We start from the raw sequence: 23,348 nt of genomic DNA on the forward strand, positions 1-23,348 counted from the left end.
TCTCTCCCCCAACCACCCCATAAGTATTTGTGTGTGTGTGTGTGTGTGTATGTGTGTGTGTGTGTGTGTGTACCTAGATTCCAACAGCTCTGGGTTCAAGTGTTGCCTCATTATCTGACTGTGTGACTTTGGGTAAGTCATGTAACCTCACAGAGAGACAGTTTTCCCCATATCTATCTTCTCAAGATACGGTGAGCGAAATGTGAGATGTATCAGCACAAGTGTGAGCTGTGCACAGGGAAGAGCAGTTGCTTTGAAAGGGGTGCTCACGCTGACCCCAAACTGTCCTTCGCTAGGCATCCATCCTGGGTTGGACATTTGGGGGTCACTGCTATCCTACGAGCTGACCTCCCTGGAACTTTGCATCTGAGGAGGAGAAGGTAAATGACCAGGGTGCGACAGAGGACAAGCCGTGGTCAGAACTTAATGAAGCGCGGCCTGATCTGGAGAGAGGCCAACTAATCCATAGCTGCAAAATTGGTTCCATTAGCTCTCTTAATGAGCTACAAAAGCTGGGAAAATGAGTGTGAGAGAGTAATGGCACATGTCTGAGGCTCTAATTTGAAACTGGGGATAAGAAGTTAGGTTTGACATCACTACCAGCTCTTTAAATAGCACGAGTACTCTTGAGGATACGGCCTCGGGGAGAGCGTGTGGGGGAATGGGGAGTTGTGCCGACTTTGGTTTCATAAGGTCCGTGCTTAAAGAAACTCTTGCAAAGCCAGTGAGATAGCTCAGCAGGTAAAACGCTTGCCACCAAGCCTGGCAATCTCTGTTTGATCCCCAGTACCCGCTTGATGGAAGGAGACAGTCGACTCCAGCAAGGTGTCCTCTGACCTCCCCATATCCCTACTACGGCACACGATCCCACCAGCATACACGTGCACAGAAAATAAAACTAAGCCGGGCAGTGGTGGTGCCCGCCTGTAATCCCAGCACTTGGGAGGCAGAGGCAGGTGGATTTCTGAGTTCGAGGCCAGCCTGGTCTACAGAGTAAGTTCTAGGACAGCCAGGGCTACACAGAGAAACCCTGTCTCAAAAAACCAAAACAAATAAACAAATAAATAAATAAAAATAAAAATAAACAAGTGTTTAAAAATATTTAAAAGGAAGAGACTCTTGTCTCTGTGCCCTGAACTGGCCTGAATGATGCTTGCACCCAGATGTGAGTCTGAGGCTGTGGCTCATGTTCTCAGCAGGCAAAAACACGCAAAAACAGGCAACAGGGCACACTGGCAGGTGAGGGCCAAGGGCGAGTGTGTTAATAACCCTTCCAGAATGCCAGGAGGGGTGTGTGTGTGTGTGTGTGTGTGTGTGTGTGATGAATAGGTTGGAATCAGGTGTGGTGCATATACCTGTGATGTCAGCACTTGGGAACGTGAAGTAGGAAGATCCTGAGTTTGAGGCCAGCCTGGGCTTCATCTTATTAAAACAAGCAAAAAGGCTGAAAAACGAATTCTAGTATTCCAATGGTGTCTTTTTATAAAAACAATGAAGTAGTTCCCGTGGGGGGGGGTCACAGTCCCCAATCACTGTAGAGCTAGGAGCCTGAAGGGACCTGGGAGATGGCTGAGTTGGAAACCTGTCCAGGAGAAAGTGCGGCAGGGCTTGTTAAGTAACACACACAGTACTGGATTTCATCGTGGCGTTTTCAAACGTACTTTGTCTTCATTGCTTCTCCTTCTCCCTCCCCTTCCCCCTCCGCCCCCAGCAGCCCCCCTTTGACTTCCATATCATGTGTGTTCACACATGTCACCCTCAGAGACCTCTCCAGCCCCTTCTGCCCCCTCCCATAGTCCCCTTTCTAATTTTTTGTGCTTTTGCTTATCCATAGCCTCCTCTTTGAGAATATGTGCTCCCTACAGGGAAAAACGGTATGAGTCAAAAGCTTTTATTTTTTTTGTGTGTTTTTTTAAATTTTTTATTCGATATATTTTTTATTTACATTTCAGATGATTTCCCCTTTTCTAGCCCCCCACTCCCTGAAAATCCCATAAGCCCCCTTCTCTCCCCCTGTCCTCCCACCCACCCCTTCCCACTTCCCCGTTCTGGTTTTGCCCTATACTGCTTCACTGAGTCTTTCCAGAACAAGGGGCCACTCCTCCTTTCTTCTTGTACCTCATTTGATGTGTGGATTATGTTTTGGATATTCCAGTTTTCTAGGTTAATATCCACTTATTAGTGAATGCATACCATGATTCACCTTTTGAGTCAGGGTTACCTCACTTAGTATGATGTTCTCTAGCTCCATCCATTTGCCTAAGAATTTCATGAATTCATTGTTTCTAATGGCTGAATAGTACTCCATTGTGTAGATATACCACATTTTTTGCATCCACTCTTCTGTTGAGGGATACCTGGGTTCTTTCCAGCATCTGGCAATTATAAATAGGGCTGCTATGAACATAGTAGAGCATGTATCCTTATTACATGGTGGGGAATCCTCTGGGTATATGCCCAGGAGTGGTATAGCAGGATCTTCTGGAAGTGAGGTGCCCAGTTTTCGGAGGAACCGCCAGACTGATTTCCAGAGTTGTTGTACCAATTTGCAACCCCACCAGCAGTGGAGGAGTGTTCCTCTTTCTCCACACCCTCTCCAACACCTGCTGTCTCCTGAATTTTTAATCTTAGCCATTCTGACTGGTGTAAGGTGAAATCTCAGGGTTGTTTTGATTTGCATTTCCCCAATGACTAATGAAGTTGAGCATTTTTTAAGATGCTTCTCCGCCATCCGAAGTTCTTCAGGTGAGAATTCTTTGTTTAACTCTGTACCCCATTTTTTAATAGGGTTGTTTGGTTTTCTGGAGTCTAACTTCTTGAGTTCTTTATATATATTGGATATTAGCCCTCTATCTGATGTAGGATTGGTGAAGATCTTTTCCCAATTTGTTGGTTGCTGATTTGTCCTTTTGATGGTGTCCTTTGCCGTACAGAAACTTTGTAGTTTTATGAGGTCCCATTTGTCAATTCTTGATCTTAGAGCATACGCTATTGGTGTTCTGTTCAGAAATTTTCTCCCTGTACCAATGTCCTCAAGGGTCTTCCCCAATTTCTTTTCTATTAGCTTCAGAGTGTCTGGCTTTATGTGGAGGTCCTTGATCCATTTGGATTTGAGCTTAGCTTTATTCTCCTGTAACACTGCTCAGTTCTTTTGCACCGGTTCTTGACCCTGGGCATGCACAGCCTGGTTCATCAGCAGTGAGAAGTGTTTCAGCTTCCTGTTTGCCCTGGCCTGAGGCAGGATGGAACCTCTTACGTGGGTGAGAAGGTGTTGGAGGGAATATAGCAGTCCTTGATGCTCCTCTCTGTCCTCGAGTATAGAACAGAACTGGAATCCCAGAAAGTAAAGGGCCCGGTCAGCTTGTGTGCCAGGCAGGTACAATGAGCTGAATCGTCTTTAAGGGGAATCCATATTAAATATGTCCATTTGTGCCGGGCAGTGGTGGTGCACGCCTTTAATCTCAGCACTTGGAAGGCAGAGGCGAGTGGATTTCTAAGTTTGAGGCCAGCCTGGTCTACAGAGTGAGTTCCAGAGAAACCCTATCTCAACAAACTAACCAACCAACCAACAAACAAACAAACAAGTCCATTTGTATCTTCCTATATCTTTTTTTTTTTTTTTCAAAGTTACTATGTGAGGTCTTGCTGGAATGTTTGACTGTTGACTTTCGTGGGAGGGTTGATACCAAATCCCTTTTGGAGTTTGGTCTCTTGTAAAAACAGGAGCGTGTACCTGGTTTGTTTCTTTGCCAAAACTTTCAGGAAGCTCAGAATTAAACTCTGTCTTTGTACTTAAAAAATTAAATAGGTTTCTGGTACTTTTACCTTTTTTTTTCTATAGACAATCAGAGGGTTTTTTTTTTTTTTTTGTTCATTTGTCTTATTTTATTTTTTTCTCCCTTTGGCTTTGCTCGGGCTTTGGAATTATATAGTGCTGAGATCTTGTGGTCAGTGGGCAAGATATATGGAGATAATGGGGTTTGGAGTGCTTTGTGGGTGACAGGAAAAAAGAGACCCCGGGCTTGTGTTTGTGGAGTTGAGACATCTAGAGCTTCATTTTCTTGACTGTTCCTGTCTCACTGACAGGGAAGATTAAAAGTCAGCCCACTTCCCCTGGAACAAGCGGGTGTTCCACCCTGAGCCGGAGAGCTGCCATGCCCAGGTGGCAGGTGATCTGACTGGGGCATGTGGAGGTTGTGGATTTGTTAGCAGGGGTGTCCGAGGAAGCTGCCTGTCCAGACAGATAGTCTATCGAGAGATGGAGAGAGATGTGATCACTTTGATTTGAGAGAAACCCAGATCCGGAGTAAGCTGGATCCAGGGACACAGGCTGTGAGGGTGGGTATGTGCCTGTACGTAAGTGGCCCCCCTTGGGCTGCAGGAGACTGGGGAAGAGCATTTAGAGCTGGTTCCCAAGGCCGTGTTTCTGCTGCTCACATCCCAGCTTTGTGCGATGGTAACTCTGGGGAGAGAGAACACAGTTCCAGGCCATGGGTAATGGAAGGGTAACAATTGTCCTACCATGGAGCTAGGATCTCGGTGGGAAAAGACATCTCAATGGAAGTTTCTAGGCTCTGTCTTGGACAAGGCTGCTATAGCTGAGTTGTAGCAGCAAGAGCTTCATTCTTCTTTTGAAAACCTCCTTGTGGCCAATTCTCTGCTAGTCACTTTGGAGAAATTGACTGGAAGGAGTAACAATAGACAGTTAGATAAGTCTCGCTCTGAGAGTTTAATATCAACAAAGTAGAGATGCATGCATTTCCAAATGCCCAGTTCCCACCACATCCCGTACTTTCTGTTTACTTTGCGTATACCTCCACGTGTGCACTTTGGCACGCATGCGCACACACCCTGTGCTTATACATTCACACATTTACTTAGAATCTGGTCTCCTGAGTCTTGTGCAAGCTGTGGCTTTCTAGCTTGTGACTGCCCCTTCTTCTTGACTCCCCTTAGATGCTCTCTCAAAACTCAGTTCTCCTCTCCCAGCCCCCACAGTGAGACTGGAGGCCCCAGGGTAATGACTTCATCTTCCTGAGCCTCCCTCTCCTTAATCTGCAGATTGAGGCTAATGGTTCCCACCCCGATTGCCTCACAGGGTGGCACCAAGCATTCCCATGAGATAAAGGACAGCAGAGTGCTTTCTAAATTGCAAATTGTTTTGCAAACAAACAGATGCTGCTGTTGTGTTCTTAGCTCTGGAACTCAAGAATCAATCCACCCTCACTTAGGTCTTATTTGGGTGAGAAAAGGCAGAATTCTGAGGTGCTGTGTGTGGGGGGCACTAGCTTTTATGAAGCCCAGTTCCACTTGGGGATGCTAGAAGGGCACCAGCAAGTCCCTGGCTTGCTAGGGTCTGGCCACCTGGCTTCCAGTTTTGAGGACAGGAGAGAGAATTTGACAAAGGCGGGTAAGGGAAGAAGGCAAGGTAGAAACCGAAACCGTTGCCTCAAAGGTGTAGACCAGAGAAGTGTCATTTATCGGGGAGCATGCTGCCTCAGATTCAGTGCTTTGCCAAGCTTCAGTGGGGTCCAGACTTCAACGACAGCCAGGAGCCCTGATTCCTCAGAAGGAAGCCATAGAGTATATGTGTGCATGTGCACAGAGGTCCCTCTATGTGCAGCTGTTTGCACCTGTTGGGTACCAGCTGCAGTGGTGGAGCTGCCCAGGTGTGTCATTGCTGACCCTCCGAGCTTTGATGGAGCCCTGAGGAGCCCAGGAGTCATAGGACTGATGTGAAGCAAGGGTCTCTGCCCATTGGGTTGGCATAAGCTCTTTCCCTAATAGTTTTGTTCCTCCCACAGCTGTGACTGGACATACTGTTGCCCGTTTTGAGTAGACTGGAGTGGGCTTAGGTGTGTGGCTATGAGGTTTCCCTCCATGGGTGGTGCTGTAGCAGTGGCTACAACAGGTACTTTGCAAGTAGGCCCTGTCCAAAGGCTCCCTTTGTTACTAAGGGTTACAGTCTTATCGGTTTACATTTGGGGAAACAGAGGCCCAGAGAGACAAGGACATACTAAGGACAGAGTTGTCCCTGGGCCTGTGCTCATCCTCATGCTTGGGGGACACCTTTCCCCCACCTTCTAAACAGAGTTTCTCTGTGTAGCCCTGGCTGTCCTGGAACTCACTCTGTAGACCAGGTTGGCCTCAAACTCAGAGATCTGCCTGTCTCAGCCTCCTGAGTGCTGGGACAATAGGTGTGTGCCATCACCACCTGGCTTGGGGATGTCTTTTAAGAAGAATCATGTAGAATCATAAACCTGCATGAATGAAGTCAACTCGCCGTGGGACTGGAGTAAGTTCTCATGGGTCCCTGGAAGAGGAAGTAGGCGCTAGTTTGCCACAGAGGAGGGAGGTACAGAAAGTTTAGCCAGGATGTCACACCCAACCTTTGTGGAGCCTGCCTCTTGCTCTTATCTTGTTCTCGTAAAGCATCGTGAGAGTTTCCTTCTTTCTGGCCTCCTTCATGGATGTAGTCACCTAATTTGCAAGTAATATCAGAGACAGGGCGGGGCTCTGTGGATGGGCCTGTGCCTGGGGACTGGCAACCAGAGGTGACCAAGCAGACAGACCCTGCTCTGTGGGCTCACTCTAAAGCTCAGCCAACTCTGTTTTTTGAGAAGTTCCATTTTGGACGAAGGGGCTAAACTCTAATTCTAGGAAGAAAACCATAAAGTCCACTTGAGCCTGGCACAGGGGGCGGGGTACCCCGCATTGATTTCTGGGAAGGGCAGAGCAGACATAGATCCCAGCTACATGGCCCGTGGCATTCCATTGTTGCATCTTCGTTTCTTCCTCCACACAAGCGGAGGGGTCTGCTGGCCAATCTTTATGACCACCTGTGGCTTTTGGGTGTGGCATTTACTCTTCCGTGACAGAGATGCACGGAATGAGACAGACTGTTTCCACCCCAATCAGCTTAGTCTTAGGGAGGTCAAGATCATCAGCCACAATTAGTCAGTGAAGGTTAGGAAAGGGAAGATGGAGACTTTTTGTAAATCGGAATGTCTTGCTTATAATGTAGGTGCCGTCCCCTCCCCTCCCCCCCCCCACCAAGGTACTTTCCAACTAGATACAATCTAGGAAGTTCACTGAAAGGTCTTTGCACATTGGACAGGCCACCCTGACCAAGTGCCCTATGTTGTGATCTGTGAGAACTGTTACTATCCTCCCACCTTGGGTTAAATCCTTCTTACCAACAGGACCTAGACTTAGTGTATTGGCCATGACAAAACGCTCTCAGTGACAGTGGCCAGGGCAGAACCAGGCTGCGACTAGACCCTCAGCCCCTCCCTACAGTTTTATAGGTTGAAACAGCCGAGGACCTCCTTTTCCCCCTCCCTATCAACCCCCTTCCTAGCCAGTACAGGACCCTACCATAAAAGAAGGAGCCTCAGACCCGTCAAGTGATCAGGGCCCAGTTACTTCCTTTCTTAGAGCTTCAGTTTCTTATCTAAAAAAATAACAATAATTATGTCCTCTTTGCCTAATATTTGTATCATGTTCAGAACAAAGCCTGGCACACTGGAAGCACGGTATCTGTGTATATTTGTTTAAGGAGTGATCAAAGGGACAAGCTAATTGTAGGCTGTGAGTACTTCAGCAGAGGAGGTAGAAAGGACTCTGACGCAGGAGCTTCCTGGGGAGCTGGGAATGTTTTCCATCTTGATGGGGGTGTGGCTCCCAGGGTGTGTGGGATTGTCTAAACTCATTGAACCAGACCTGTGAGACCTGTACATTTTAGTGACTGTAAATTATACTAAATAAACAAACAGAAACAATATAGGCAGAGAGAGAAAAATTAAGGGCAAAAGGAAACTGACTGTTGGAGTCCTTTCTAGGAAAGATGGGCAGGAGGGCTCATGGAAGGAGGCAACTTTAAAGGGGAATCTTGGAGGAAGGGGAGGCGATGGGAAGGAGGAGGAGAGAAGAGGAGGAGGAGGGAGGAGGCTCTAGCTATGGGGAAAGAAGATGAGGAAACGTAGGTTTTATGAGATCTGGAGGCTCTCTGCTTGGTAGAGCTCTTGACCCCTAACGCTTCATAAACCAGGTGTGGTGGCGCATGTAATCCCAACTCTCAAGAGGTAGAGGCAGGAGGGTCAGGACTTCAAGGTCATTCTTGGCTATAGAGTAAGTTCAAAACCAGCCCGGACTCTATGAGACCTAACCTCAATAAAACAGAAATAACAAACAAACAAACAGATTTGTGGGGCTAGAGAGGTGTCTTAGTGAGCAGGTAAATACTTCCTGGGCAAGCATCGGCACCTGAGTTGGGAAACCTTCATCTGGAAGGTGGGTGTGGCAGAGCTTTTCGGGAATCCCAGCACTGGGTGGGGCTCAGGCGGCAGATCCTAGGGACTCATTGGCCAACCAGTATAGCTGAAACAGGGAACACCTGTCTCCAAATAGAGAGATAGATGAGAGAGAGAGAGAGAGAGAGAGAGAGAGAGAGAGAGAGAGAGAGAGGAAGATAGGGCTGGAAAGATGGCAGCTCACAACTGTCTGTAACTCCACAGCTCCAGGGGATCTGACACCATCTTCTAGCTTCCTTGGGTACCAGGCCCACATTTGGTGCACATACATGCGTGCAAAGCAAACACTCGTATGCATAAAATAAAAATAATTTTCTAAAACGATGGAGAAGACTAGAAGAAGGCACCCATTGATGACCTCTACGTGTCACATATTCACGAACAGGCATGTGCACCCACACATCCACATCCACTTACATACAGCACACGCATACAGATTTGAGGCTATGCTGAGGGACAAGTCAAGGTGACAAAAGAGACAGTCTAGGAGACTTCTTGGCAGCTGGGCCCCGCCTGAATGGGACTAAGTTCGGGGCTCTGACCCCTGTGGTCTCCCCTGAAGAGAGAGGCATTCATTGATTTACTGGGAACAGCACTGTCCCATGCCTGTGCCTACTCTCAGGGCTTTGGTATTAAAGGACTAGTTAGTCTGCTTGGGAAGTAGGGTAGGGCCACAGTTTGTCCCAGAGCTGCCCCCAACCCCCTCTGTGTCAGCACAGCTCTGAGCTTCTGCGGCCCTTCTGTGCCACCCTCTCCCCTCCCTCATCTCTCTCCTCCTCCAGCCTCTGCCATCCCACACTCCTTTGTTTTCCCAGGAGCCCAGTGTTTCCTTTGAGGACAAGCCAGGGAACCCCAGTTCTTCTACCCAGCTTTTGCTCCGCACCTGCTATAATCTGACTGGTAGGAGGGGCTGTGTAGAAATAGCAAGTGCAGCCTTCCCACCTGGACAAGTGACTTAGGGCCCAGGGATAGCAGATCATGAGGTGGGTGAAGAAGACAAGTGTGCGGGTGGGGGTAGGGGGCGGGGCATTGTTTACCTAGAGGACCTGTGGAAAAGAGATCTGAGTTTACAGATGGAGATGAGAAAGGGCAGCTGACCCTACTGGGTGCATTTCACCTGTGAGCTTGGGGTTTCTGAGAAGAAAAGAGGGAGGACTTAGGTGGGAATGAATGTCAGAGGAAGGCAGAGGGAGGAGGGGTCTAGAGCCAGTCTGGGAGGTCTGACCGGAGACACATCAGCTTGGGGAGGAGGGACCTGAGGAGCAAGAGGTAGGGGAGAGGGAAAGTTGGGAGGTAGATTGCACACACACACACACACACACACACACACACACACCAGGATACAGTGGAGGGTGGCTGCTGCAGTGGCTGCAGGCTCTACCGTATTCAGACCGTGCTGTGGCCTTGGCACACAGCACTCCTAGGCATTCTTTTTTTTTTTTTTTTTTTTTTGGATTCCTCCCCCCCCCCCCCCCCCCCCCCCCCCGAGACAGGGTTTCTCTGTATAGCCCTGGCTGTCCTGGAACTCACTGGCCTCGAACTCAGAAATCCGCCTGCCTCTGCCTCCCAGAGTGCTGGGATTACAGGCGTGCGCCACCACCACCCAGCAGTCCCAGGCATTCTTACCCGAGCCAGAGTAACAGAGTAGGGATCTCAGAACTGACAGAGGGGTGTATTAAACCCTGCCTCCCTGGATTTCTGCACAGGCACTGCATGTGTTTCCAGGCTGAAGCAGAGAGGAACACTTCCTGAGTTGGAGGAGCAGCCAAAGGGCAGAAGAAACTTCTACATCCCTTTCCCTTCCTTGGGACACTGCCCTATCTTTATCTGAAGAGCTTGGTCCCAAAGCTGTCTTAATTGGGCCCTGTGTACAGTGGCCTGGCTCCCCTCCCATCTTGTATGGGGGCAACTGAGGCTGGTACATCCTGAGTTCCTCCAGGTGCTGAGCAGAGCAGAGATGATCAGATCTTTGATGCATAGCCTTCCTCAAATATGAAATAAAATATAGCTGGTCCTTGAACGGGCCAGCCTGCTGGGGGTGGCTTGTCACTGTTGTCCCCATCTGGGCCCTCTCCCTCCCTATGCTGACTTCTTTCACAATCCCCCCCACCCGCCCAGGCTCTCCCACTCCCCGACTTTGCTCATTTCCGGACAGCCTTAGGGAAGGCAGCCATAGCCCAAAGCTGTTAACCTGAGCGAGATTCCTGACACCCGCCTACATCCTCATGCCGGCTTTTTACTGAGATGAATCTGGGGGGGGGGGACTCTGTTATTATTGCATTTTCCTGGGTTGTGGGCTGTGGGATGGAGCTGTGCATACTTACTTATGGTCACAGTAAGTCACTGAAGGAATTCAATCCCAAACCTACACCAAATTCCACCAAGCTGTTATTTTCCTCAATTAAGGTCCTCCCTGCCCTGAGTTTAAAGCTCTGTGTTATAATGTGGGGTCTATAGGCCTGGGATGAGGGTGAGGTCATCTTGAGGTGGATCCATCTCTCTCCAGCATTGTTGTCCCTTCCTCTCCACAGAGGTTTCAGGGATGCTGAGGAGTTCTGTTAAAAGCAGGGGGGTCAGGACCAAACAACTAATTTTATTTTATTTATTTAATTAAGTGTGTGAATGTGTGGTGTGTGTGTGTGTGTGTGTGTGTGTGTGTAGGACAGCTTGCAGGATTTGGTTCTCTCCTTCTACCTTGTAGGTTCCAGGGATCAAATTTGGGTCACCAGGCTTGGGAACAGGAACCTTTACCCACTGAGCCACCTCACCAGCTCCAAGCAACTCCTTTTAGAAATACTTTTCTTGGGAGTGACAGTTTTATTTCTGCACCCACTCCTGGAGAATGTGATGTCTTAATTACCTTGGCTCCTGCAGGAGTATAGCCTTGTCTCCCTCCTCTCAGGTCCAGCTCCCACAGGGTAGACTAATGCCCATTAGTAGGCCCCGCCGCCTCTTCAGACAACCTCTGTATGGGTTCCAACAACTTCTCTGTATTCTGAGCTTTTCCTTTCTCCTTTTTCTACCACTCCCACTTTCCCACAGAGAGACATTATGAGAAGCAGGGAGTCACCAAGGGCCTGGTATATGCAGATGCCAATCAGCCTGAATAACTGGGTAACCTGTCATCAAGGGTAAAAAATGAGGCTCCAAAGATATGTGGTCCCTGGCCTGGCGCCCCGTGACTCATGAGACTCACCACAAACCTTGCTCAATCTCCACTTCATTTCTTTGCTTTGAGAAAAGAAATAGGGATTTTTTTTTGACCTCTGACCTCTAGCCTGTCACCCACCTCCCAGGGCCATCTAGAATTACTGGCCAAGCTGCTTGTGTCCAGGGCTGACCCCCTCAAGACCAGAGACTCACTGGACCGTAGAGCAGGAAAAACTGGGTTTGAATTCTCATTCTGCTCCTCATAGATAAATGTCTGGTACTTGGGCAGGTCACAGGTATCTTTGAGCAAAGAGAGGGGAGAGCCTGATACCCTGTGTGCCTCCCTCCCACAGCTCCTGTATGACAGCCCCAAGGCCCGGCAGGAGGTGGACCACCACTGGCAGGCCTCGGGCGGCCCCCACATCGTGCGCATCCTGGACGTGTATGAGAACATGCATCACGGCAAGCGCTGCCTCCTCATCGTCATGGAATGGTAAGCAGGTGCCCTGGGATCACTGCTATCCAAGGAGTTTCTTCTTCTTCTTCAGACAGCAGCTCTGACCATCAATCACCTCAGCTCTAGAGGCGTAGACAGTCCCAGGGCTTGGATCCATAGAGCTTTTCCACCAAAACAGGAAAAATACTACCACAGCTCTCTTTCCTTCCTGGACAGGACTTCCACTCTGCAAGGAGTTGTCAGAAAAAGCTGCCAAGCCCTGAATGTGTGGGCCGGGAGCTTTGGGGAAGAGTAGGATATACACAGCCCTTTGGCTTTCTCTTTTCTGTTGGATGCTGGCAATGAGTCCAGGGGCCAGGAGTCATTAGCCTGCTCTACTTTGGGTTTCTGCCACCAGCCCTGGGGCTCAACCTTAGCCTTCCTCAGACCCTATCCCCACTGCTTGTGTTCTTTTTGTCTGCCTTTCAAGTTTCTCCTTCCTCCATAGGTTAGCTAGCTGTTCAGATTTGGGGCTCAGTCTTGGCTCTGCCACCCACTAGCTGTGGGACCGTGGGCACCCGCTAATCACTCTGAATCTCTGTAACTCACATGTTAAATGTGGAGGAAGGTCGTGTAATGAGGCATTCACCCGGAGCTTGACTCTGCTCCAAGCTCTCCCTGTGTATCACACAGTTATTCTTCATGACGAGTTGGAGCTTGGTATTATTATTCTCCTTTAACAAAAGAGGAAGCTGAAGGAAGGAAGCAGGCCAGGGTTACGTAGCAATGTGCATGAAGGGTGGGCAGAACCCAGGGCATAGCCCACCAGAGCACTCAGAGAGCAATGGGCCATGAAGACAACAACTGATGTCTCTTCATGCATCTGGGAAAATACCCTTGGATAGGGTTGGGGCGGGGTGGTGTTCAAGGTCTCAGAGCCCAGCAGAGCCAGCACCACAGAGAGCATAGGAGTTTCTGGGCAAGGATCCAGGCTCACCATCTTTTCTTAGTTCTGAAAGTTCAGATCAACGCACCCAAGCTGACAGCCATCTGCCAGGTTCTCCATGGCACGGGGACCCAGGCCTCTGCTCCAGGGCAGTGTGAGTGAGTTGGGGATACTCAGATCTCCCCCTTTCTGCTTATCTTGCAGCATGGAGGGCGGTGAGCTATTCAGCAGGATTCAGGAGCGAGGTGACCAGGCTTTCACTGAGAGAGGTTTGTGTGGACCCTGGGACCAGTGGGGAATTAGGGTGGGAAGGGTACACTAGAGATGCTATGACATACTAGCCAAGGTCTGCACCTCACTGAACCTCAAAATTCACCTAAGAACTGAAAAGAAGGCACCTAAAGAAATGTTCAGCCGGGCAGTGGTGGCGCACGCCTGTAATCCCAGCGCTTGGGAGGCAGAGGCAGGTGGATTTCTGAATTCGAGGCCAACCTGGTCTACAGAGTGAGTTCCAGGACAGCCAGGACTATACAGAGAAACCCTGTCTTAATAAAAACAAAAAAACAAAAACAAACAAAAATATATTGAAAAAAAGAAATGTTCAAAATCCTTAGTCATCAGGGAAATGCAAATCAGATTTTACCTCACACTAGTCAGAATGGCTAAGATCAAAAACTCAGGAGACAGCAGGTGCTGGCAAGGATGTGGAGAAAGAGAAACACTCCTCCACTGCTGGTGGGAATGCAAGCTGATACAACCATTCTGGAAATCAGTTTGGTGGTTCCTCAGAAAACAGGGCATAATACTACCAGAGAACCCTGTTATACCACTCCTGGGCATATACCCAGAGGATTTCCCAGCATGTAATAAACACACATGTTCTACTATGTTCATAGCAGCCTTATTTATAATAGCCAGAAGCTGGAAAGGACCCACATGTGCCTCAACGGAGGAATGAATACAGAAAATGTGGTATATATACACAATGGAATACTACTCAGCTATTAAAAACAGTGAATTAATGAAATTCTTAGGCAAATGAGTGGAACTGGAAAATGAGTGAGGTAACCCAATCACAAAAGAACACACATGGTATCACTCACTGATAAGTGGATATTAGCCCAGAAGCTTGGAATACCCAAGACACAATTCACATATCAAATGATGCCCAAGGAGGAGGAAGAACAAAGTATGGATACTCTAGTCCTTCTTAGAAGGAGGAACAAAATATCCACAGAAGGAGATACAGAGACAAAGGGTGAGGCAGAGTTTGAAGGAAAGACCATCCAGAGACTACCCCACCTAGGGATCTATCCCATATACAGTTAAAAAACACAGACACTATTATCAATGCCCACAAGTGTTTGCTGACCGGAGCGGGATATAGCTGTCACCTGGGAGGCTCTGCTAGTATGTGAGAAATACAGAGGGGGACACCCTCAGCCAGCCATTGAACTGAGCACAGGGTCCCCAATGGAGGAGCTAGAGAAAAGACCCAAGGAGCTGAAGGGGTTTGCAGCGCCATAGGAGGAACAACAATACGAGTCACTCAGTACTCCCAGAGCTCCCAGGGACAAAATCATCAACCCAAGAGTACACATGGAGTTACCCATGGCTCCAGACGTATAGGCAACAGAGGATGGCCTTGTTAAGACACCAAAGAGGAGAGGCCCTTGGTCCTGGAAAGACTCGATGCCGCAGTGTAGAGGAATACCAGGACAGGGAAGCGGGAGACGGTTGATTGGAAAACAAGGGGAGAGGAGATGGCTTATGCGATTTTTTTGGTGGGGGAACAGGAAAGGGGACAACATTTGAAATGTAAATAAAGAATATATCTAATAAAAAAAGAAAGAAAAGAAAAAACTTTTTAAAAAGAAGGAGATGGAATGTCTCAGCCCCTCAAGGGGTTTGGTTTTTAAATCCGTGACATCGAAGGACTATCTATGGTCTTGAGAGTGGAAACTCAAAAGGCTCTTGGTGCTGACCCACTATGGAACTGAAATAAGGTATAGGCCTGAGGAGGAAAGAGCCCTCAGGACATCTTTGGGAGAAACTGGAATGTCTGGATGGATATCTAGAATGGAAGACCTGGGTTGCAGGACTGCCACCTAGTGCTGGCCTGCTAGACTATGCTCAAGAGAGATTCTGTTATTCCCAGTCAGGTCCCATGACTTGTAAGGGACACTCCCCTAACTCCTTTGTCTGTGCCTGCAGAGGCTGCAGAGATAATGCGGGACATTGGCACTGCCATCCAGTTCTTGCACAGCCAGAACATTGCCCACCGAGATGTCAAGGTGAGCTGACCAAACTGAGCCTGGGGGACAAGGAAGGAGTTACTCAGTCTCAGCCCCTGCTGCCCTCTCCGCACCTCCCACCCCCTCAGCACTCAATGAGTCAAGGCTAAATTCCTCGCCTCAGCTTCTCAGGTCAAACCGCTCTTCTCTACTCCCGTGGCAAACACACTCATTCTGCTCTCGCCAGACGGACGTCCTTGTTTTCTTCAAACACTGGGCAATCCCAATAGTAATGAGAATGACTGCCCACTTCCAGCCGGGGGCCGCCACAAACATCTCTTGGTCCTCAGCTGGTTCTATGGGATAGGGGCCATTTACCCATTTTATAGACAAGCGAACTGAGGCTCTTGCAGAAATTAACTGCCTCACCTTAGGCGGTGAAGTTGCTACTTTGCGGTTCTGTCACTTGCTCTCTTGCTCAGTGAGAAGTTTTATGACCCTTTGTCTACAGCCGGACCTTAGAGAGGGGCTGTCTTATAGCATCAGGTCTTCTGTGAAGTTAGAAATATAATTTAAACAAATTTGGCTACCAGACAGCAGCGTTTAAATAGAACAAAGCCATTTGCTGGCTATTTGAGGAAGGAATGAACCCAGGCGGACCCGGGGCTGGGCCTGTATGCCTGCTCGGTGAATGATGTTGAAAGACAGGAAGTATACTGCTCCAAAATTTCCTTCCTTGGAGAACTGAGGTCTCCTAGGCAGCCCTGCGTACATGTAACCATATGCATACACACACATAGGCATTTGTGTGTGCGCCACTATTAGCTCAGAATCTGTTTGCTCCTCCTCGCCTTTATGCACGAGGCTTATTTCCTCCTAAGCCTGGACCTAGGAGAGCAGATAGCCTAGCTGACACGCCTCTCTGGTTGAGGGCTGCCAGCCCATGCAGTTACCCTTTGATTCAGGCTACACACACAGCCAAAGAAGACCCACCCTCTAAATCTGTGCTTTATTTTGCCCCCACCCCCTCCCCGCAAGTTCTCTTCTTCCTACGGGAAGAGAAGCCTTCTTCGAGCGGAGTATGCTGAACCGCTTCTCTGTTTATTCCAATCCAAGGTCAGATTGTCTCCCACAGAACCTACAAAACAGCTCCCGCTGCATCCAAACTGGAGCACTACTCTTCCACCCAAGTTCTGCTTGGGCGTCCGTCATCCCTCCTGCTCTTTGACATGCACCTAGATCCTACCTGCTCACTGGAAGCCAGCTTTTCAGGGCTGCCTCCTCCCTGGAACCCTGCTGGCTGTCCCCATCTGCCAGCCCCATCTGTGCTTTGCAACTAGGAAGATTTCTTCTGTGTAGCTCCTGGGGTCTGAGTTGGGGGCACATGCTTCCCTGAGCAAGCAGTGGGCCTGGCCTCCTGGTGCTTTGTGGGCTTCCTTCTGGGCCCGGCGATATTAGCTCATGAGCTGTCTGCTTTCTACTCCAGCATCTTTCTGGCATCTTTCATGGTATTCTCACTAACTCAGGAAGAGAAGTTTCTGCCTAGGGGCTTTCTATGGCACCTGGTCACTCATGGTCTTGACTAAGTACCTGCCCCACTTTTCTCTCTGTCAATGAAGGTGTCAGCTCCACATCGTTAGTGATCGGGGGTCCAGAGCTTTTCATAAAACCAAGCCGGCTCATCATATATTGGGATGGAGGCACGGCATCTGGAGGAGGGGACTCTGTGGACTCCTCGTACCTTCCTCTATACCAATGCTTTCTTTCTCTTCTGGATGCAGCCTGAAAACCTACTCTATACATCCAAGGAGAAGGATGCTGTACTCAAACTCACCGATTTTGGCTTTGCCAAGGAAACCACCCAAAATGCCCTCCAGACACCCTGTTACACCCCCTATTATGTGGGTGAGTCTTGTGCATGAGGCTTGTATCCCCCGTCTCTGTATACTGCTGTAGAACTGGGTAGCCAGTGGGGTTGTGGAAACCAAAGCGTTAAAGCCTGGTGGAGAGGGAGGAGGGAGCGCTCTTGTCTGCATGGAGGCGGGTGGCTGGGGGGGGGGGCCCGGAGGCTGCAAAAATATTCTTCCAAACTTCAGCTTCTGCTTTTGAAAATAGATCCAGGAAAATTCTGGCTGTGGCCTGTGAGCTGAATGACGTCACAGCAGCTCTAAATATATACGTGATAAAAGGCTGCCATCAGCTCGGGACGGAGCCCAGCCGTGCTTGTTTTTCTCCGGCTTTCATCTTCATATTCAGAAAGTGGGCAGGCCTTTTCTCCTACACCAGAGGGATACAGGGTACTAGTGAACTGCCTCGTGGGAAAGGGCCCCTTGAGCCAGGAATTAGGTGGGGGCATCGCATACTTACGATTCCTGGGAAAGCTCTTGGCAACCTCCCGTGTTACCTAAGGCCCCTGTAACTAGTGTCCGTTTCCTGAGAGGGCGATGATTGAAGCTTTTGTCCTCTTTGGGAGGGCAGCTAAGGGGTACAGAGCTTCAGAAATGGCCCCCTGTTTATCTGAGTGTATTCTTCAGTACTTTCATGATTAAGTCTGGCCTGCTGACCTCATTGGCCTGATTGAAAGACTGAGACGGTGGGTATACAAGCTGATGGAACCGGAACCTTGTGATCTGGGCTGTGCGTTCAGGGAGATGAGAGACACAATGTAACACCGCTGGCAGACTGAGATGTTCTTCAGTTGCAAGGCCTCTCCAAACTTGGGGCTGGCCTTCTCCCTTCCTCTCTCTTACCAAGTTGAGACTGGCAGAGGGACCGAGAGTAGCTAGGGGTTTGTCTGAAAGCAGCTTTTTTTTTTCCTGGTAGCTGTCTCTCCTCCCGCTACTTCACACACATGCTGCCTTCCCAGAAAGGTGCCAGACGCCAGTCTGCTCTGCCCTATCTCCCAGCCTGGGTACCTGTTCCTCACCTTACCCAGGCTTAAGACTCTTTCCTAGTCCCCAAGACCCTTGGGGCTGAGCGATCTCCTATGCCCTCTGCTCTGGTAGCTCCTGAGGTCCTGGGTCCAGAGAAGTATGACAAGTCGTGCGATATGTGGTCATTGGGCGTCATCATGTACATCCTGTGAGTACCACTCCTCCGCCCCCGCCCCCACCCCCCATCCCCACCCCACCCCACCTCAGTTCTCTGCTTCCACCTTTCCATGAGCTATTTCAAGTTCTCACTCCCTTTGTCCCTAGAAAGGGCTTTTTATTTTATTTATTTTTTTTAATTTCACGTGTCATCCCTTGGCCGGGTTGTCTTTTGTTTCTTGTGTTGTGAGACACAATCCTTGAAACTGCGTTCGGGCTTCCTCATGTCAAGGCTGAAGGCATTCCTGGGATGTGTTCAAGAGTCCACAGGGCTGGTGTTATTGCTGTGGTGTCTGGCTGCCTGTCTCCCTAGTGAGAAGGAGAGAATGGGTCTGTCTGACCCTTGTGTGCCCAACCCTTGTACCAAATGACCTCTTCTCTTTGCCAGTTTGTGTGGATTTCCACCCTTCTACTCCAACACTGGCCAGGCCATCTCTCCAGGAATGAAGAGAAGGATTCGCTTGGGCCAGTATGGCTTCCCTAAACCTGAATGGTCAGAAGTCTCTGAGGATGGTAAGTAAGCGTCTCTACCCAACCTGGCCCCTTCAACCTTCATTTTGGAAGATACCCTTTTTTTTTTTGTTGTGTTTTATAAAACGGCAGCATGAGGGGGTGCCTTGGTGGACCCTGCCAAGGTGTCTCCTTCAACAATCAAGCCGCACAACAGGCCTAATATAAAAGAGGATTTATTTGAGACCTGGAGAAAGGGGCAGAGGCAGAGGACAGGGTACAGAGAAGGACAAAAAGAGAGAGGAGAGAAGAAGAGAGAAAAGGGGAAGAGTCTAGCTGGGGACAGAGGGGGCTGGAGAGGTGGGGGAAGGAAAGATGGAGAGAGAGAGAGAAGCCATCTGAACAGAAAGAGGTTCATACCTAGCAGGTAGCCATTGCTAGGTAAATGTTGAGCGGGGCCTAGAGGAAATGCTAACACCTTTGGCCATCGAACTGACTTGTGTTCAAATCCTAGCTATTTGAACCTAGACAAGTCATCTGAACTTTTCTCAGTTTCTGTATCTGTCAAGTGGGTTCAACATTTGTCTCCCCAGCCAGGAGGCAGAGGCAGGAGGATCTCTGTGAGTTCAAGGACAGCCAAAGGTACACAAAGAAACCCTGTCTTCAAAAACAAACAAAAACAACAACCACATAAAAATCAATAAATCCTGCTTTCCCAGGACCCCTTCCTTGTTTTGTTCATATTTTCCCTCCCAGGTAGCACAAACAATCCTTAACAAATTATCCTGTTGCTTAACAAATTATTCTGAGCACTTAGTGACCTTGAACGAGAAATAGTTGTTAGCTCACCATTTCTGATCATGAAGAATGTAGGTGCACGCAGAGCCCTGCCTGACAGAGCTTGTGACTCATGTGGGGGAGCTGAGAGACTCACTGATCTCTCTTTTCTGGGTCCCCTAGCCAAGCAGTTAATCCGCCTGCTCCTGAAGACAGATCCCACAGAGAGGCTGACCATCATGCAGTTCATGAACCATCCTTGGATCAACGTGAGCATGGTCTTGACCTGGAGTAGGGCTGGCAGGATGGAAGGGGATAGCCCTGGAGGCCCGGGTGCAGGGTTGGACTGGGACCTTGTACAGTGATGTATGGTCACACCGCACCTATGGCCTGGCTTTGCCACTGGCCCAGCCTGGCTCCTTCACCTCTCTCTGAGCCAGCATTTCCCCACCTGAGAATAGGAGCAGGCTATGTGACAAAGGTAGCTTATGCTGTACCACACAGTTCTAGTTAGTAATCCATGGGCCTGCGGTTCCTTCTAGCAATCAATGGTGGTCCCACAGACTCCACTCCACACAGCCCGAGTGCTACAGGAAGACAAAGACCACTGGGATGACGTCAAGGTGGGTAGATTCTGTCTCAGTCTCTATACATTCCAGGATGACATCTCCTCAGAATCTAGAGTTTAGCTCCTCCCCTGTGCCTGGAGATGCCAGTGACTGCCCTAATGATCCAGTCAGAGAATACCACTGAGCACTGGGCTGCTGCACTTTCCCATCTACATGATACTGGGTGGGTCAATCCTTGCTGAGGGGACTTTAGGCCAGGGACTCGATGAAAAGATTTGGGGGTCCAAGCATTGGTTGTAAACTCTCTTATGACCAATAACATTCGAGATAGGACCCAGCATACTTTTAGACATAGTAAAGGTCAGATGGGCCTCTGTGAAATAGCACCATAGAGTGCTAGGTTTCAAGCTCCAGATCCTTGGAGATCCAGGGAAATGTCATTGTCTCCAGGCCTCGAGGTTCTTCTACACACATGCCACTGGTTCAGTTCTCTGTCCATGTAGCTGTAGTGTGGTGCAGGGACTCATTCCTTTCTTTTGCCTTTGTGAATATCGAGGTTCTTCTACACACATGCCACTGGTTCAGTTCTCTGTCCATGTAGCTGTAGTGTGGTGCAGGGACTCATTCCTTTCTTTTGCCTTTGTGAATAACTCAGTGTTCAACACACACACACACACACACACACACACACACACACACACTGTAGAGAGGATTATGTGCCCAGGGCCAAGCACACAATAGGTACTGGAGCAGTGCACGCTGATACTCCTGTTAGTGCTTGTTGAGGGGCTTCCCAGGTACGGACATGACAGTTTTCAAGGTCAGTCTATACCAACCTCGACCTCTTCTTTTTCCCATGCTAATGGTACTCAGGAAGAGATGACCAGCGCCCTGGCCACTATGCGAGTAGACTATGACCAGGTGAAGATCAAGGACCTGAAGACCTCTAACAACCGACTCCTCAACAAGCGGAGGAAAAAGCAGGCAGGCAGTTCCTCAGCCTCACAAGGATGCAACAATCAGTAACACGTGGTGCCTTAGAGGAGCCAGACTGACAGACTGTAATGTCCTGAGGCTTTGGCCAGGAGGGGCTGGACTCATTCTTATAACAAAAAGGATAATTTTGTTGTTTTATGTGTCACATTGAACTTGAGGATAAAGAGCTTGGCCCAAGAGTCCCAGCCTGAGTCTCAGCTCTAGCAAGCTGCTGTCCTCAGGGACGGGACCCCTCTGCTGCAGCGGGAGCAACTTTGCACACTGACTAGGCTGAAGGCCCAGCTCAGTTTTGCCTTAAGATGCAGCCTTACTTCTAGGCCACTGGGAGTAGTGACAGATCTACCCTTTTTCTATAAAGGATGTATCCTGCTGTGTGGGCAGATGGGGCTGGCCTTGAGGAAGGTATTGGGCCATTGGTTGCTATGGTGACCAGAGGCCATGTTGCTGTCTGAGAATACTGAACAAAGGAGGAAGGAGCGACAATCCAGGGTCTACCTTCTTGGGGAGGTTTGTTGTTCTCCTGGCTCAGGCCTCTTTGGTCTGCCAGAGGCTGCAGAGTCCCGTTTTTGCTTACTTTCCTGGGTGGTTCAGTCCTGCCTTACTGTTAGCAAGAGCCCATGTTAACACTCAGAGAATCGGGGGGGGGGGGGGGGGGGGGGGGGGCTCGGGGCAAGTGTCCTCTCGTTACCCCTTGATCTAAAAGGTAACTTCTCATCTCAACTGAAGGTGTGGATATGTATGCTGGGGGTGGGTATCCTTAACTTTTTTCCATTTTGGAAACTTCACTGTGACAAAAGTTCCCATCTCTTCCTGCTCACCAGATCTCAGGTAGGACAGCCAGTCTCTGCTGAGAGCACCGGCTGCCTTTGGGTTTACTTTTGTGAACGGGCGTGCTTGCCTCCTTGTTACCCAGGACCCCCCCCCCCCCACTCTGGATCAGACCTGGGTGGTGAAGGACTGCCGAGCCATGCTTACAAGGTCTGGTCCTGGCTTTAGCCTGAGTCGGAACAGAGAGGGTTTTCCTTGGCTGACCCCAGATTCAGCCAGCTCTGCCCTGTCCTGCCCAGGGTAGCATCCAGGTGCTGAGAGGTTGATTGGTGACCCAGAAAGTGCCTGGCACCTAGCCAACTTCCTAGATCCTAGATCCTGGCCCTTCTCACTGGCTGGGGAACCTTAGATCTTATCGACTACAACAGTGCTGCTGGGTTTTATATTCAGATATTAATAAACACATTTTCAATGATTCCTGGGTTTCTTTGTGGCTACTTAGTTGATCAGAAGTGCTCAAAGGACAGCTCTACACCCCTACTGGTGACTTTAGTCTGGCTGGAGAGAGTGCCTCTGGCCTGGTAAACACGCCAGGCAGGAGGACTCCAGCACCTCTGTCTCATTCATTGTAGAAAGGTCAGAAGGACTGAGGGATGGCAGCTGACACATGCCTCCGGCTCTGTGCCGCCCCTGAGCGCTGTATGTGTGACACCCACCCCCGGCCCTGTGTGTGCCAGCGTCTGCCCACAGTGGCCACCCCCAGCTGCGTGCCAGCCTGCTGAAGGGCGGGCAAAGCGCCTGCTGCAGCGCGGAGCTATTTTCAGAAGCTGCCAGGTTTCATTTGGCAGTGAGAATATCGGGGCGGGGAGGGGTGGTATGCTGAAGACTGTCTTTTCATTATTCCAGCAAGAGAGCACCCTCACCCCTTGGGAGCCCTGAGGGCAGCCTCAAGGGGCCCTCGCTGTGCCACACAGTACCATTTCTCCTCCCAGCTCCCATCCTGAAACCTCCCAGTTTTCCAAGAGCTCATCTGGCTCAGGCAGGGCTCCCTTCTCCTCTGCTGCCCCTCTTCCCTCAGGGGTGGGGGTGAGGGGCTCAGAGACATTAGAAAGCATGCATTCCAGAGATATTCTGCTGCTTCCTAACTTGGTGACCTTGGACATGTCCCTCAGCTTTCGTGACTTCCAGTTCCTCAAATGAATGCTGCAGAGGAGGGTGCCCACCTCATAGTGTCAGCTGAGGAATCGGGGTAGGCATCATTTGTGCCATACTCTTAAGAGAGTGCCTTGGTACAAGGTGCATGCCTAGCCCGCTTTACCTACTTTGGCATTCCAATCCATTTAGACAGGGAGCACCTAGTGTGGTCTGAGGAGGAGGGAAGCACAGTTCAGGCCCACTTCTACCTCTGGGACTGTGCATTTGGAAAATCAGATCTTCCATACTGTGGGATTTCACTTCCAAGGATTTGCTTGTCAGTGGACTTTGGGGACCTTTATTGCAGCTCTGGGCTTCAAAGGAGAGCAGTTAGTGTCTTTGAGGGTCCTCAAGCGCATATGGTTCAGGTCAACATTCCTAGTGTGCTTTCTAAGGCTAGTGGACCGCTGGGCATGCAGGGAGGTAC

At 49.6% G+C, this 23,348-nt stretch overlaps 1 protein-coding gene across 2 annotated transcripts in view; it reads left to right on the top strand.

Annotated features, from left to right (window-relative positions):
• The window catches only part of Mapkapk3 (MAPK activated protein kinase 3), a 36,922-nt gene extending 14,720 nt beyond the window's left edge, over positions 1 to 22,202 (top strand). For both annotated transcript variants that reach the window (XM_052187388.1, XM_052187389.1), the window contains 9 exons: positions 11,816 to 11,955; positions 13,049 to 13,113; positions 15,059 to 15,138; positions 16,860 to 16,983; positions 18,084 to 18,159; positions 18,556 to 18,680; positions 19,578 to 19,663; positions 19,937 to 20,017; positions 20,837 to 22,202. In XM_052187388.1, the coding sequence (XP_052043348.1) occupies positions 11,816 to 11,955; positions 13,049 to 13,113; positions 15,059 to 15,138; positions 16,860 to 16,983; positions 18,084 to 18,159; positions 18,556 to 18,680; positions 19,578 to 19,663; positions 19,937 to 20,017; positions 20,837 to 20,989 (930 nt within the window). In that variant the 3' untranslated portion in view covers positions 20,990 to 22,202. The remainder of the gene's footprint in view (positions 1 to 11,815; positions 11,956 to 13,048; positions 13,114 to 15,058; positions 15,139 to 16,859; positions 16,984 to 18,083; positions 18,160 to 18,555; positions 18,681 to 19,577; positions 19,664 to 19,936; positions 20,018 to 20,836) is intronic.
• The last annotated feature ends 1,146 nt before the right edge of the window (positions 22,203 to 23,348 follow it).

The sequence above is a fragment of the Apodemus sylvaticus genome, chromosome 7, assembly GCF_947179515.1.
Source record: "Apodemus sylvaticus chromosome 7, mApoSyl1.1, whole genome shotgun sequence".
Taxonomy (NCBI): Eukaryota; Metazoa; Chordata; class Mammalia; order Rodentia; family Muridae; genus Apodemus; species Apodemus sylvaticus.